This window comes from Zootermopsis nevadensis, unplaced genomic scaffold (genome assembly GCF_977971745.1).
Source record: "Zootermopsis nevadensis isolate Lab colony 2312 unplaced genomic scaffold, Znev_1.0 Znev_ptg000024l, whole genome shotgun sequence".
Taxonomy (NCBI): Eukaryota; Metazoa; Arthropoda; class Insecta; order Blattodea; family Termopsidae; genus Zootermopsis; species Zootermopsis nevadensis.
In genome coordinates this window covers 12,945,302-12,962,829 of record NW_028259156.1, presented here as the reverse complement: position 1 = coordinate 12,962,829, position 17,528 = coordinate 12,945,302, and the positions used below count along the sequence as shown (strand labels likewise).

At 34.0% G+C, this 17,528-nt stretch overlaps 2 protein-coding genes across 5 annotated transcripts in view; both read right to left on the bottom strand.

Annotated features, from left to right (window-relative positions):
• Positions 1–17,528, bottom strand: part of LOC110835461 (putative ATP-dependent RNA helicase DHX35) — a 28,829-nt gene that overhangs the window by 9,426 nt on the left and 1,875 nt on the right. For 3 of the 4 annotated variants that reach the window (XM_022075690.2, XM_022075691.2, XM_022075689.2), the window contains exon 3: positions 16,652–16,860. The exons of the other annotated variant lie outside the window; for it this stretch is intronic. In XM_022075690.2, the coding sequence (XP_021931382.2) occupies positions 16,652–16,860 (209 nt within the window). The remainder of the gene's footprint in view (positions 1–16,651; positions 16,861–17,528) is intronic. 4 annotated transcript variants of the gene reach the window in all.
• On the bottom strand, positions 405–16,788 carry Cpes (Ceramide phosphoethanolamine synthase). Its single transcript, XM_087355531.1, has 2 exons — positions 16,652–16,788; positions 405–11,298 (listed from the first exon to the last, which is right to left on the bottom strand). Exon 2 carries the CDS (start codon positions 11,208–11,210, stop codon positions 10,152–10,154), a length of 1,059 nt encoding a protein of 352 aa, XP_087211657.1. The 5' UTR covers positions 11,211–11,298; positions 16,652–16,788; the 3' UTR covers positions 405–10,151.

Here is a 17,528-nt window from a genome sequence, read left to right as displayed (position 1 = left end):
GGAGGGGCACACAGCAGGTCTGAACACAGACGCTAAAGGAAAAAATTCTCTGCCCCATCGGGTATCAAACCCGTCATCCAGTCTGTAGTCAGTCACTATGCTGACTGCGCTAACCCAGCTCACCGTAAAGAAACAAATGTGAAGTAAAAATAGGAATGTCTCTACGAAATACTTTCTCTCAGAAAATCTGTTACCAAGGTTTCCTGTTTGAGGTTATGTAAAAAAATATGCTAAAATAGTTCCTAATATTAGTCTCAAATCTCAATCCAAAGTCTAAAGAACATCAGCTTTAAGGTCAAGAGTTAATCCTTTTATCACACTCAGTAAGACAAACAAGCAGTGTCACTTCTCACAGAAAAATAAAGTTTCTAATTTTTTGCTACAGGCTAAAGAAAAACAACATATTCTGGTATTCCAACATTTTATTTGATAACATATATTAAGAATTACAATATATTTGTATATTATAATGCAGATTTTATTATTTAATGCTGCTGGTAACAGATTCAGGTAGAAAACAACTGCTCTAAAGTGGTATGACCAGTTTATCATTATCAGAACCATGCATTACTCAGGAATTTGGCCTTTGTATCATGAAAATCAAAATATAATTACATCAAACATCAACATGCTTGATTAATTGCACATACATTTTTGAGACAGCTTACAGGTACTCGAGCATGCCAAAAGCGAGGTTTATTTCATGGTAGTACAACTATGACAAACTTCATACCACTGCTATAGATAGCACAGAAAACAATACAACTGCAATCATTTATAAAACAACTTTGCCCAATAACATCCATAGAAATGTCATAAGGTGCTTCCCATATAAATATAAGACTGTAAAATATCAGCCATGAATTAAAAACCACCACCAAAATCTCGAAACTGTCCATAATTAGTTGTGTTTAATTTTAGAATGACAATTGGTATGTGAGGCATCCCCATATTTCTACACTGATACTAGAACTGCAGTAGCCCGCAGTTCAAAATTTAACGTCACCCTTGAATACCAAATATAATCAGACTGTGAAGCAGTAACGACGATAATACATATAAGTGGGCAGGAACTTATGACACAGAATGATGCATTCCTTGGCTGGGGCATACAGCCCATGTATCTAACATCTTCTTTCTCAGTTAATATTCACAGTAGGGAAACATCCCACAAACATAGCTGACATTCTTTCTGCTTTAACCTTAATCACATAGTAAAAGGGAATTACAACCCCAATACTATAAGGCTGCCAGCCAGATTTCAATTCCAGAATTAACGGTTTAGCAGTATGTTAGAGCACTGTCGATCACGTGTAAGCAGATAAGCACAGACAATAAAGATTAACAGCATAACACTATTTCAATATCAGAAACAGAAAACAAATACTTTTTCATGCCCAGTCTACACAATTCAAACAGAAAAAATTAATCACTTTAATTTAAAATTTTCAACTTTACATATTTTCTTAAGAAGAACTAAACATACCATAAATTATATGGAACAAATTAAATTATTCTCTCAACTAATATGAGCTCCATGTAGACAAGGCACTAGTCAATTTGAATAATAGAAAATAACTACATATTTCAGTCAAAACAGATTCTCTAGTGTGAAAAAAAATTAATATTACATATATTAGTACCACTTCTTGACTTATCAGATCCCCCACCCCAAAAAACTTCATATCTTCTCTTCTCACTGAAATGTGATCAGTTAAATTGAAGATGGACATAAATTATAGCAGAACACACACTTCTTTAATCCATTTGGTTTGAACGTATGGCATTTATATTGTAAGTAAATGCAAGTTTAAGTAATAATAAAATAGATGGTGATGAGAACAATAACAGCTATACTATAAGGATTCCAAATTTGTATTTATGATATAAAACATCACAAAACTACAATCAATATGAACTTTGTATTTTGATTAAAAACATTCTCTATGCAAGAATCTGATTTCCTGTTTCTTACACTATACAACAGCAGTGTTTCCATCTTTCTCAGAGTAATCTGGAGTCAAAAGTTCATCATTAATACTACCTTGAGATAAGTGTTTATTTGCCAGACAGAACTGAGCCAAGATAAAAACCAACATACAAGTGCCTTTTATTAATATATACATACTCCAGAATGACACCACTCTTTGTGTGTTTCTTTCACGTCCTCTTTATTAACATATTAATTTAAGCATATATAACAAAAAATTAGAGTGTGCTTTATATTTTGATTTACCAAGCATTATAGAACACAGTAAATAAAATATTCACAAGGTTTTACTTCTCTGGAATAATAAACCACTTAAATGTTTCAAAATATACAATGTGAAAATCTTACCTGCTGAAGGGCTCATAACATAAATAATTAAACCAACATTAGTTTAGTATCATGTTACAAAAGTAGCAACACACAAAATTAAGTGAGAAAAACATTAAAAATGCATTACTTGTCTACATTATAATTTATCACATTATTAAATATTACTAATGTTAAATCTGAATATGATCATATATGTTTCTTCTCTGAATGTCTTTGGTGATACTATATTACTACTTCCTTTGTTCTGGACTTTATCAATCATCTCTTTCATTCAAGTCTTAGAAATTTAAATAATCACTTTCTTTTGAAGAACATATCCTCTTTCATCTTCAGATAAAAAAGTGATGGAGATACCTACTCTGTTCAATCAGCATATACTACAAAAAATCAGTGAAGACTCTATTGAATGACAATTCAGCAAAAAGCAATGACCATACATAAACATGCATGGTTTATATCAAAGAACAGTTTGACACATAAATGAAGACCAATTTACTGATTCCAGCAACAATAATTTCTATTTCTTACATCTTTAAAAATTCTGAGTTTCCCTCCAGGTCAGACTGCTAGAAAAATGGGAACACTAGCTGCAAACACATCAGAAACATAATCTTCAAAATCAATACCCATTCCTTGTATCGCAGTATGTCACTGCCTTATTTAACACAATACAGATTATTCTGAACACTATGGCACATACACAAAACTCAAAATATTAATTTAAAGAATAAGGACCTCCTGAAAGTAACTGCAAAACTGTTTAATTTATTATTAGTATATAAACATAACTGTTACAGAATAACAACAAACACCATGTAGATAATAATTCAGTGTAGGATTTGAGGTTTTAATGGCAGTGAGTCCAAAGACGGCTGTCTTCTGTGTTGACTCATCACCCTGGTGATGGTGGCAGTAACGATCTCTCAAACGTTGGTAAACTTCTACCAGACTACATGGTGCTACAACTCAGAAGACAGCCATCTCCTTTACTAATAATTCAGTGGTTTCAAATTTCAAGATATATATTAAATATCAGGAGTGCAAACACAGCAGTGATATAGCACGAATACATAAAATATTAAAATTCACAAGCTGCTTGCAGTCTTCATATTGTAATTAGTTAATTTATACTTCGACCATTTGTTTTCATTGCAGTAACAGAAAGCTGAGTAATAAAAGTAAAATGCATGGAAAAGTAATTTAATTTGAAAGGGAAAATCTATGCAGACAAAGAAAGGTTGTCACTCAGGCCAATGACAAAACCTGCAACCAGTGATTGGGTGCACAATCCATCATATTGTGGAATGTGGCATAAACACGAATCAACCAAACAGGAGATAACATCTCGTAATGTACTGTTTATTAACAAGGAAGGTGCATACTGCACTCAATAGTGTTTCCATAATGTTAGTTAAAAATGTATTATACTCACAAAACTTCAGGGTTCAACAAATAAAAACAGAACAAAACTAAGTTTCTCTACAAAACCAAGATTAATGACTAGCATGTCATCAATCAAAGTTGATGCATCATAATAATTTGTTAGGTTTCATATGGAAGCAAATTAGTGATGTGATTTTCTTTTTTAAAAAAAAACAATATGATAGTCACACAAAGTTGAGATTATCCTTTCTCACACTGCAATTACTTAAAACCATTTCTGCCAAACACATGAAATTGCAAACAGTGAGGAACCCACATCCCATGGCACGTGAAGAACAATGTGAGCTGCCTAAAAAACTATCCACTAACTGGCTGATGTCTACTGCCTTAACACCCATGTACATTAATTAATTAAGTCAGTTATAAATAAAATTATACTTTCACAAAAACTATATTTTAACTTATGGGGGAAAAAAGTTACATTTTATGAAGATCACATGCTCTCTTACAACATAAATGCAGAAACTGAATCTACAGCAAACATAACTCAGCATAAACTAGGCAAAGTTGCTAAAAATTATAACATACCTCTAAACAAAGATAAAATAATTTTATTGTAAAAGTGCATGTATGCAGCAACTATAAACATGAAACTGCATTTCTTATTAATCAGTAAATAAACTCCAAACAGTGAGATTGTATTGCTATTTGATACACATGAATCATATAATCACATCATGTCTAGTTCCTCCTCGCTTTAATGATACAAGAAGCAAACAGTTTCTCAACACAATGGGGAGTGAGGGGAGAACTCTTCGATAGGCACAGAGAAAGCCTGATATTAGAAATATCTAAGCATCAAAGGATCACAAAATCTTCAAACCAATGTTCGAGAGACCTGTCATGCACCACTAATCACAAGATCAGCAGCATAACAATGTATTCTCTACTGGTCCTTGGTCAACATCTTTCCACTACTGGTTTCGAGGAACAAGTTTACTCAATCTCTGACTAGTACATTTCAGTTACCAAGAACAAATACCTGCAATATTTAAACCAAGGACAGTCATGTTTTGAGGTAAAATATTATGTGATGTGAGAATTAGAACATATCAGTCCATAACAATGATAAAATCAACGAACATTAATCGAATGACTGCTCATGATAATAAAAATGTGATGTATAAAATATGCAGTAATTACTTTCCAAAAATTAGAATAATTTCATATCCGTGGACTTCAGAATTTAACATCCTCATTGCAAAAGTGAATGTGCTTACCTCCTTTATAAGCACACATGCACAAAACAGAGACAGAAAACCACTGAAGTCAAATTTACTATTCATTGTTGCATAATTTAACAACTATTTTATTATTTTATTTAGTGTTCTGTCTGACGACAGGTCCATATGAACAGGATCCTTCCATCTTTTCTCGGACTGGGACCTGTTCATATACGTTCTTGGCAGATGATCCAGAAGTGGTTTGCCATTGCCTTCTTCTGTGTGTGAATGGAGTAATTGTTGGGATGCCACGGAGAAACCGGGGAAGCCCCCGGAGGAAAACTCCGTGTTGCCTAGACCACGGCCTTGCCCAACACAAGTTATAAATTTGGGCACCGCCGGGAATCGAACCTGAGACCCCAGGATTACAAAGCCAGCGTTCTAACCACTAGACCACCGTGGCTAGTTAATTTAACAACTATAGACATATAAAATTGAATGATATTTGAGATTTTCACAGCAGTGAGGATGATTATGTTCTTCTGGGTTATGGCAGTGCCATGCAGACTCATAGTCAGATGAAAATATCTGCATCTTCAGGAAAGCATCAGCCTGAAGATGAACACAGTATGTTAATCTGAAATGTTGACATCTAACTACAAATCTCCACAATGCCTAAAGCCAGAACAACAACATTACGTTGTAGTATCTATCATAATATAGAATGTCATAGACATTTTGACTCCCAATAAAAACTAATCCCATTCAACTTAATACAATTTTTAGTTTGCTGTATTATATACTGCATATTGATTTTTGATTCCTCACGCTCCAGTAGCTAATTCTAGTACAGTGTACACCCTGAGTAATGAATAATAACAACATTAATATCGGAAATAGCTGCTGCACTATGCACTTCCGGGGCAAGGTTTGTCTCGGGAACACATAAGTAAATACCCTTTAAACTGGCTCATAGAAGGCGACAGCCAATGCGGTTCAGTTTGAAACTTTAAAAATACATTATTCTGTTTTTAATACCTCAAAGACTTCAATGTCTAATTATACTGATAAATCCTCAAGAACTCAGTGTTACTAACATCTCAATATCAAAATTTTCTAACAAAAAATTGTGTGCCCATACCAAACAATACCAGAAGTATTCAAAAGAATTTTCAGTATGCCATAACAATACTGTATTTTAATATTGTGTTATGTTCTCATTGTTTTCTTGTTTTCTCAAGAGGAATGTACTGTTTAATGTTGTATTAAAGATAGGCTGAATACAGTACCTGTTGTTGTCACTGTGTGACATGTCTCATTAAAGATATCAGAGTAATTCCTAATGATAAAAGTCTAGGTTATTCTGCTACTTTGGTTTGCTATAAATTACATCATTACATAACCATAAACAGACCAGGCATATGAACATTAAATGAATTAATAAAAAGGATCATCTTCATGTCTGGTTTATCTAATGGATGTCATATCATGGCAAGATAAACTAATACAAGTGGAGGACACAGAGCGAGTTGATATGAAACTCAAACTCTAAATCACTGTATCCAAGGATATTGATTGCACATTTCTATATCACATATACAAGTCTTAACAAGACTCCAGTTTGCTACAACAAACATTCTTAGCATAGTCCTTCCGAACTCATGAAATGGAGTTAGAGACTGTAATTTTCAGATCTCCAAATGTTGTAAAAAAACAGCATGTTACACATAAGATGCATTCAGCTATTACAAAATATTTGTTACAAAATATGTTACTAAGACACCTTAATAAACCTACTGAAACGCCTTCTGTTGAAAGAAACACAAAATACAGTAGTTACCTAATACCAATTTGTTTTAATTGTTGAAAACTTAAACTTTCACTTAAAAACCATGTAGATAACATGTTTTATACTGAATTTGTTTAAATAAAATTTACTCAAGTTCAATAAAAATTCTCCACAATTTTCTGAGCAGTCACCACCTCATCTGAAGGTGGCATGTAATAACAAAACTTAATTATCACATGTTCAAATTAGTTTCAATATAATCCAAGCCAAATACAAGAGGGGATGTAAGGAAGACATGGTCAAGTATCAACATTCTCTATAAGACAATTTATCTTTTCAGCAAAACAGAAATGCTGTAGTATAACTTCAACACTTTAAAATGTCAATCTCTTAAGGTGCAAACACACTGATCTGAGACAACCATTTCTTGCATTACATACAGTTACACAAGTCATTTTAACTGTTTTAGTCATCATTTCTAGGAGGGGGAAGAATTACTTGCTTCTCATTATGATCAGATACTCAGATACAGCTGTTCACCAAAATTAATGGATTCGGAAGAATAGGATTTTAACCTCTACCACTGTTTCTTCTGTTCTTATGACAGGGATGGACAAATCACTGCAGGGACTGAATATGTGTCAGTCAACAGACTTCTGATCGGCATGATAATGTTCTGAGTACATATTTACATACTGTAATTCAGTATTACAGCATTAAAATTCTCTCTAATGGCTATCTTACTGAAAAGTGGGCAAATCCAAGTACAGCAAATACATCCAAAGTTTGTATTCACATTACTATAAAATGTATATTTAGTGTCTTCTAGGTTATAACACCACGGTTTCATAAAACAAATCCTAACATTAGTTAAATAAAGTACCCAAAGGATTGCTAAATAAGGTGATACCGTCTAGCATTCACACACATTAGATTTAATTCAATTAAACCTGACTACAACATCCAATGAGGCTGTGAAATTTATGTTAAGTTAATCAGTCAAAAAGCAGTACTGAAACAAGAAATTTTGACATGAATATTTTTTTTCTCAACAATGACAGTTCAATCAAGTTAACAGATTTTCCTCTATATAATACAAGGTTGAAACAGTCTAAAAACATCTGTCCAACCCTGCCTTAGAACAAAGACACACATTTCAGAGACATTTGTTGATAAATCTTAAAAAAAAGTTAAATGTTTTCATGCCAAAACCAGGGTATTAAAATTTATAAGAAATTACATAATTTAAACAAAGACCTTTGTACTTAAACCAATAACTGTATTATTCTTATATTATTACAAATTACCAGAAATAAGGAACACGCTCTAGCATACCAGATGCTTTGCTGTTTCCACTGCTAATTACATCTGATACTTTGAACAACACCACTAAGAAGAGGGGAAAAGGCACGTGATTATTAATCAAATTAATAACCACCAAATTAATTTTATACAACATCACACTGAAAGGGAAACTAAAGTCAGGAATCACACATTTTGAGTGACAGAAAATTTATAGGGTTATAACCAAACTTCCATTTCAAACACAAAATGTATCTTTTCAATTTTTCAATAGTCATTCAGCTATATGAGTACAGGTGGATTAATTCACACCAAATTTTTTAACTTACTTTTGACACTTTGAACCCTAATCAAAAAATATAGGGGGTACGAGACAGCTATGGCTTTTCAACACAATATTTACCACATACTAACAAGAGTGAAATATTGGACTTTTCCTTAACACAGTTACTCCTTCACATTCCATTATAAACCTATTATACATACACACACGAGTATCATGTTATATGATGATAAGGAATGGCATTTAATAGGTGTCTCAAATTATATTAACACTACTAAATCTCAACTTCCAGTAATTCACAAACTGTTTCTCTAAAGTCCCACACATCCTATAAAAAGGAAGACCCTGTAAGTTTTATTTATAGATTTCTGGATCAATTTTTAATACAAATAACAACATTCTAATGTTCAAAGAATAAAGTAAAATGCAGAAACAAAACATCAGTGCTTGAACCTAAACATTTAAATCCAAAGGGAGTACTGAAACTATCAAAGTTATTTATTTTCAACGAAATATCACTTGTTTGTTTAGGATTTAAAAATTTTAATTCCATTTACTGCAACAACTGAATATTCATATTAGAATAATAATGCTGAAAGCAGTGGGTAAATTTAGAAAATCTGCTTCACAAAATGACTTAGGCAGTAATTGTTAAGTGTGGCTCAATATTTCCCTTGCTGTCTAGCTGCCCGTTGTTTCATATTTCACAGTAGCAAAGAAAAAATACTCAGCTATGTAAAGCTCCAAATGAACAACCACCTGAATTTTTTAAAACCAATTTTTGGTATAAAATTATAAACATTTCTTGACTTAAACTTTAACAATAAATATCAGGGGGTTCAAGAATGTCTAACATGATCAGGGCCATTGCTATATTTTATATTTTGGCTCTCTCAGAATCTTTTTTTTTATCAGAAGCGATATTAGTTACAGAATTGACAAACTACAGACGTGAACCAAATTCATTCACAAAAAATGATTAATTCTATTTGTTAGATTCTGACTGCATCAAAAGGAACAACTGCTTCAAGTTTGGTTTATAAATATAAGTACAATCTGTTATGACCTCAAATACACCACACTGCAAACTTCTTGTATGATACCGTTACTTACACCCTTCAATCAACCAAGGGTTTAAAAAGTAAACTGAAAAGGACAAACATTAATTTCCTCGGATCTTGTACTTCGAACTGTTCACTTTCTCTTTAACATGAAGTAAAAAGGCTGTTTTCAAAGAAACAATAATTTCTAAAGCTATGCATGCACTTCAAAGTCGTAATTCTTTTATTACATTTTAAATTTAATATGGAAACAGTGTCATAATAATTTTCATGACTGCCTTCAATTTAATAATTGCAGAGCAGGCAATAGTGTGTGATCATTTTACAACTATGAAGAATTTCAAAAATACATATTTAACCAATGATGAGCATACACTGCCAAAAATGCAAAATGTTTAATGGTGCCCTGCCATGTTATCTTACTTCTCACAACTGAAGATGAACATATTCATTTGTATTTCCACTGCTACATCTGTACTGTATCCAACACCATTTAAATGCATCCAGACCCATACTTCAGTAACATGCTATTTCTCCCCTTCAATTTAATCTGACACACTACATACATGAATAAATTGTGCCAATTATATTATGCACAACCGTGTGAGACATAATATTCATTTATGATTCAAATAATTCACTGACTACATGTACGAAGAGTGTGCATATAAAATCACCATCTTCAAATAAGTGATGCCATGTATAAACATACTTGACACCATTTCACACACCTATAACTTGTACTGGCTAAATTAAACTGAGACATTCCATATTTTCAGTAACCAACATGTCACACAGTTGTGCTGTTATTGCTAAGAGACTTATATATAAAAGCCTGAACCTCCAAAACATGCATCTCTGAAATGCAAATCAGACATAGAAGCACAATAAAACCAATATATTGGACAGCACGAAGCAGTTCCCATACTTTGTCACAAAATATGGCAATAAGTAAAGCATGAATAAGGGCATGTGGGTTAAACAGACGCCATAGCCACGCAACTGTCCACATGAGAGACGATCGAAACGCCTGTATTTGACACTGTGCCTGTTGTTCTGTCACACTGTGCCGCTCCAAAAGATCCTGGTACAGAGCAATATACCGATTCCATGCTGTTGAGCTCAGCAGCACCTGTGCTCCAAAACAACTCAATTTGTGCACCACTTTCTTTGACGTAACTTTTCCTTTATAAGTTACGCCTGCACCTGAGTCCTTCGAAACATCCAGCACTTGTGGAATTATTGTCTGCAGTTGCAAGTATCCTCTGCGTGGAGGGTTGTTCTTTAGGAAAACAAGGCAACCAACCAGTAATGCTATTGTTCCCAATCCATCACACAAACCATCCACAAAGTAACCCACAGATCCTATTTCAGATGTTTCTCCTCGAATGTGTTTCCGGGCTCGAGCGACATGTCCGTCCAGATCATCCAACATGCTTCGTAGCTCAAACAGTCCAACACCCACCCGGCGTGTCACCAAGGAATCAGACGCTATACACTTGGCAGAAGCAACTGCCACAAGTACATGAAATGCACTTATCATATTTGGTGTTATGTATTCTATCTGATGAATGCCAAAAAGTGTGTCAGCCAGAGTAGCCAATGGACTCAACAAGTAGTGATTGGCATGGTCTAACATAATAGATTTTACTGTCACATCACACAGTGGAGAAACTTCACAAGAGAAAAATAATTCTGATTCGAGTAATGTAGTATTGTCGCCCTCTCTTCGTATGGGATAATTTTGTATTCGAAAATATAGACTTGTATCCATGTACAAGAAATATAAAAACAAGAGAAACATGCATCCCAGAAGGATTTTGCTAAACAATGAAGATGGACCTACCATTTTTTCTTTAGGTGGAATTTTATAACGTTGTTTAAATCCTATCTATTTTCTTACTTAACATAACTCGGGCAAGTGGTTGCCGACTCACCTGAATAAAGAAGAAAGGAAAAGATAGTCAAACTACAACAGAAACACACATGCACAACTGCAAATGTAAGTTCTCTCTCAGTACTCATGTACAACTACTATCAGGTTTATGTATCATGACTTCAGCATGGACACCAATATATGAAGCAACTACTAATATACATTTTAACAAACAACAGCATAATATATGAGAGAATATACTTTGTATATTTACTTATAGTTCACTTATTAACATTGTCAATAAATACTTTGGATTACATAATACTGAAAGTGAGAGAGGTTAATGAATAATGAATGAATAGGAAGGATGTGGAAGGAAGTGATCATGACTTCAGTCAACACAAAGCTCATCATTTGCATGAAAGAACTGAAGAAAACAACAAACTTCCATCAAAACAGTCGTCTATGAAACAAGATACGACCCCAGAAATTCAATCACCACTTTCATTACGAAAGAATATTGAATTCATGAGAGGCAAAGATCAGTCGCAATTTGAGAAATGTACGTATAGTGACATCAGAGTTATCTGGGTGGCTAGGAATTTCCCAGCTAATCGTGGTAACCAAGGTGTCCAACTTTAACCAAAATTGGAATATGCTCACAAATTGTATTAAAACTTCCTAATATAAATGTTCATGAAAATTTGTTCAGCCATTCATGAGGTAAATCATGTGGACAGACAGAGAGAAAGATGGGTATACATGATGAAGCTAACAGGCATTTTCTTTTTCACTTTTAGCTAAAAAACAGTGATTACATCATAGAATTTAATGGAATGAAGGAAATATTTAAAATCTATGAAAATGTATAAATTATACATTCCTTCAGAATGAGCAGGTGCAACCAGGCCTTCTCTTATCTATACTAGATGGAAAATACAATAAAATGCCAATAACACAAATATGAAATGAATAAAATTTTCAAATATAAAACCTTATTTTTCATATTCTATACAGCTATCTACATATATGTATGGAAATTAAATTCAAAATTATGAAATTCAAATTTCAAATACTGTAAATTTAACAATTTCAATTGGTAAAAACTTTACTTCAATTCAATGAAATCAAAGCTTTAGGTATGTTGAACAACAATATTCTAAATAGTATTAAACAGTTAAACAGAAGTCAATACTTTTTTATGCTTGATGGAACAGACTGACACACAGAACCCAAAGAAAAATGCAGAGCATGAACAATTTTCAGATCATAGACAATTACAATGAAGTATGAACTCATCTATGAATGGCATTAAATTAAGAACTAATGAAGAGAAAATCAACAACAAAAAATTGACAGTGAAACCACAGTTCCGGAGAATCTGACGTAAATACATCTTTGTATTTCAATTATCATTATCAGACTCTTTTAGCTTCAATGACATCCATCTTGTTATCTCTACATAGTATGACAGAACACACAAATGCAGCAGTAGTGTGATGCGCCTTTATTTGTATGAATAAATGTTTTTAGAACCTAAACCAGTTGTGATATGTAAAATCTGAAAACAGATATGGAAAGCTCAAGAGGTAATACGTATTTCGTACGCAATATGTCCAGATCCATCTCTTACGGTTTTCGAGAGGTGGGCGCTTAAGGTGATAAACAATAATAATAAATAGGAATCCCTTACCTCAAACTTTGTTCAATTGTAAGAGACCATGATGCCCACCCACAATGACCAATTTAATCAAAACTAAAATGGAGAGAGTGGAGGGCAGTATCACAGATTTCTTAATAATTCTTATATAAGATAGGTAATTGTGATATTCTAAAACGTTTTTAACAGCACATTATCATCTACTCTATGACACACTTCTTCTATAAGCGATTCACAGCTCAGCTCTTTCCACAATAATGAATGCGGATTGTTGTTGGCAGTAATGAACCACAACAATGCAGAATAAACATATGACATAACAATTAGTTTCTTAGGTAAAGGAGCAAAGCATTGTTATGCATGCAGGAGTTCATATAAAAGCTGACCATTGTCGGTCCATATTTACACATTGTTGGTATGGATCTTACACATTTTCCTAATGCTGTTTTGCCGAATGACCCTTCCGTATAGACGTATTTACGTCAAAAAATTATAACCTGGGCACCTAGCAGAAACAAATATGACGAAAAAATATGAGTTTGGCTAGTTACAGAATAGCACAAAGATATTAAACAGATTACATTAAGATTAAATGTAATAGTATAAACAATACTCAAACAGTCAACTGGCTTCAGCTATTCACACCAAAAGCATCACTCCAACAGAGACTTCCCAATCATCGTCATAATGGCATATCATCCTTCAATACAGGCAATTTACACCTACTACTTAAAGTGTTCAGTGTATTCGTAATTTCCTGACTTATTATGATGGAACACAATGCCAAAATGATACATCAGTTATGCAATGGTTCAAATCCCACAACTTGTGGATCAAAAACTGAAGAAACATGAGGTAACCAAGTAATATAGCATAAACTCTCCTCTGGCAATCGGCAGCATCAGTGTTAAGCACAACACCAACGTTTTGGTGACTGGCTCTGTCTCCATTATTAGGGTCATTGTTAACCATAACACTATCCCCCTTCTACTTTTCTTTCAGCTTAACCCTTCACTGCACATTATTTTTTCACTGTTTTCCTAATATAATGTAATTTTAAGGAAAAAGTCTGAACTCATTATAAGAGTTAGATTAATATGTACATACGAAAGGAAAACTGTCAACACACTAAACACATACTCTACATCAGTGGTTCCCAACGCGGCGCAAGCCAAGACTTTTTTAGGGTGCCCGCGTTGATACGGAAAGAGGTTATACTGAATAATGAAGGCCGTTCAACCACGAACATTATAACATCAAATCACAGATCTCGACTTACTGATGCCCATCTTGACGATTGTTTGCAAGCAGCAATATCATCCTACACTCCCAAATTTGAAAAACTGGCCGATGAAATGCAGTGCCAAACATCACACTAACTTCCCACTTGAGTAATAATAATTGTACTTATAAAAGTACGTATTTTTGATTGCATGGTTTCTTGTATCATTAAACGTCGTGTTGTTTTGCGTATTATTTGGTGTCCATATCTTATTTGTCCAGAGAAAAGAAAATTTGGCTTTGTTAATTGGTTGGTGCCCGCCACGATCTCATAAACTCTCAAATGTGCCCGTAGGCACAAAAAGGTTGGGGACCACTGCTCTACATTATATTTACAAAGCTATTTCACACTCTTTTAATTGCTTACAACTGAGAAACAGCATCACAAATAACTTGTAAGATCATAGCAACCATGTGGCATTTACATACAACTTCAGATCTTTCAAACAAGATTGAAAACACTAAGCAGATCAACAAGTAAATGTTTTTACAGCTCAGGAAGCAAAAACAAACGTCACACTAAATGGAGAAGACTATTCTTCAACGTGGAATAAATCAAATTTAACAGTACATGGTAATGCATGGATATTTGTTTGTCTACAATCACATGTTGTAACAAGAGGGTTAAAATAATGTACACTGTATTTATTTATTTACTTATTTCTGTAATGATGCTGTCAGCAGTTCAGAATATGCATAAAGTTGTCAATATATTCACAGCAGCTGATTTAAATATGTACAAGTGTCCTGTTTTAAGTCAAAGTGGATATGCAGCAGTTTCATTTGCAATTCAGAATTCTACAGAAATGTTAAACAGTAACAGGAACAAAATTAGTCATATAGGATAAGATAACACTGCATATACGTAAGAAAGCTAGCCTGAGGCAAAGGTTATGTAATGTGATTCACTAAAAGCTACATTATATTAACAATGTAATTCATTGTTTAAAATACACAACACAAAGGTCTAAATTCACATCACACTTAAAATAAATTACTAAATGTAATTATTTTTTGTAATTTCAAGCACTTGGCTTCTCTAAAATCCTGTACAAACAACCATGCCCTGAGTAAATCTGAACCTGTAATCCCTGCATTTCAAAGATCCAAGACCATATGAAAATTCTGCCACAGCTATCAGAAATAGCATTGAATATACTAAAATATATTTTAAAATTTTGGTACTTGTTGGTTATCGGGACACATAACGGGAGGGTCAAAATGGCGGAATAAGAAACAGAGAGGCACGGCCCGACATCATCTGGATTCATATTTAGCTGAGTTCATGTGGCGGCGTACAAGTGATAACGGCGATATTTTTAAAACAATTCTAAAATCTATAAGCGAATTTTGGCCTCCGGAGACAGGTCGTAATAACAATTAATATCACGTGTACATGCAAATAAAATATAATAATTTGTCATTTATTGAAATAAAATATAATAACTTTCAAGTATATGTCATTTATCCACACACAATAACCTAACCTAACCTATTTTTAAAGCGATGTGTCCTGATAACCCACAAGTACCAAAATTTCTAACCACATTTGATTTAACTTCTCACTGACCAATTCTAAAGGTTCTAACAAGGGTACATTAAAATTTAATAATAATGGAATTTGTCATTTTATTACTTTGAACGGAACATCTCATTTCAGGAACTGAATCTATTTCTGTCCTCAGGTGAAAAGGTGAGAAGTTGCCTACTCAGTTGGGTCCATTACACAGAGATAATTTTTATCACCAACCTAGTGATACATCTTAACGCACATTAATAAAATATGAATGACATGAACACAAGCACATGCACAAGGGTACCTACATTAAAACATAAAGTTTCACAATGAATATAGGACAGATTACTAATAAAAAATTAATTTTAATTTCAGCGTAACTTTGTGAAATGTGCACAAAAATGCGTACCCTAACGCTGGACCTACACTAAGATTCAAACGTGCAAAAGCTTCCAGCCAATACTTGATATTTGGTTGAGCTACAACAGTTCTTCCTAGAAGTATGTGACTCCCTAAGTATGATGAAGTGAGCAGTTCCCAATTCATAAAAGAACTCCAGAGTAAGATTCATAATTATTATTAACAACAATATTTTAATTTGTAATATTTTTAAACCTTTCTGATAGTGCTGTTTCTACATTTTCACTTTTCACCATAATGTTCACTGTACAAAATTTACTTTGTTTTGATACCGGACTAACAACTACTCCAGTCATGAAACAGGGGATGGGGTAGAGACTGTGTGTGTGTGTGTGGGGGGGGGGGGCACAACCACAAGCATTCTCTTGCTCACACAATACAAATAATAAAAGTATGTTTGCTAAAGCAGTAAAATGACATACTATGAGAGTAATGTTCTACTCCTTAACTCCAAATTTTACCTATGAGTTTATAAAAAGTGCTTTGAAAATATTCTAGCAAAACAAAATGTTACTATTTAGGTTAGAATATTCTCACCTGAGGCACCTGCGTGCTCTTGCCGCACCCAGTTTCTCCTACAAGAACTAGTGTCTGGAACTTCTCCAGCAGGTACAGGATATGATTTCTATTCCTGAACACAGGAAGTCTTTCACGCTGTTGCTCCAAAGACAGTGATACATGGGGATTGTAAATAAAAGCCGTGGAAAAACTGGGATCAATGTCTGATTTATCCTCTTCCCACTCACCTATTAACAAACAGATAAAATTTGCCAACACTGAAAATATACAATAAACTTCATCTATATATACCGGGGCTCGGAACTTGAACCAACTGGAATACGTGACCTGTTATGGCTGTTTTTCTGCCAGCAATTTGGTGGAAGTCAAAAGGAATCAACTAAGGCATTGTCTCAGTTTTCAAGTAATTTTGTAGGTCATGCCAGACTTCACTTCATAAAAATTTAATATAAGTTTTCTATATTAAAGCCCCACCAAAGTCTGCCCTCACATTATGCATTTTCTGACTAAAATTCTGTATGCATTCCTGATTCCCCACTTAATGGTACCTGCACCTTGTCGTGGTGGTGGGGCTTGAGTCCCTCAGTGACCCAAAGAGCTACTGGTAGGGCCTCCCTCGGGGGAGAGGTCAGACTAAGACAGGTACCCTGGTCCTCCAGGTTGGGGGTTGGTCGCAAGGCTAACAACCTTGCACCGTAAAAAGGAAGACGTTTTGAAACCTCAATCAAAGCCTCGGACAGACGGACCTAACAGACGACCGAATGGAAGAGGAGAATTGAAGCCAAGGACCGGAGAGCCATAGAAGAAGAAGAAGATGCATTCCTCATTTCCCACACAACTACTATTATGTCCCACAGGTATCATCTTCCTTAATGTGCTCATACCTCAAATATTT

Bases quoted from the DNA above. Each gene is read 5' to 3' on its own strand.
- Cpes (XM_087355531.1), bottom strand. From the start codon at position 11,210: ATGGTAGGTCCATCTTCATTGTTTAGCAAAATCCTTCTGGGATGCATG.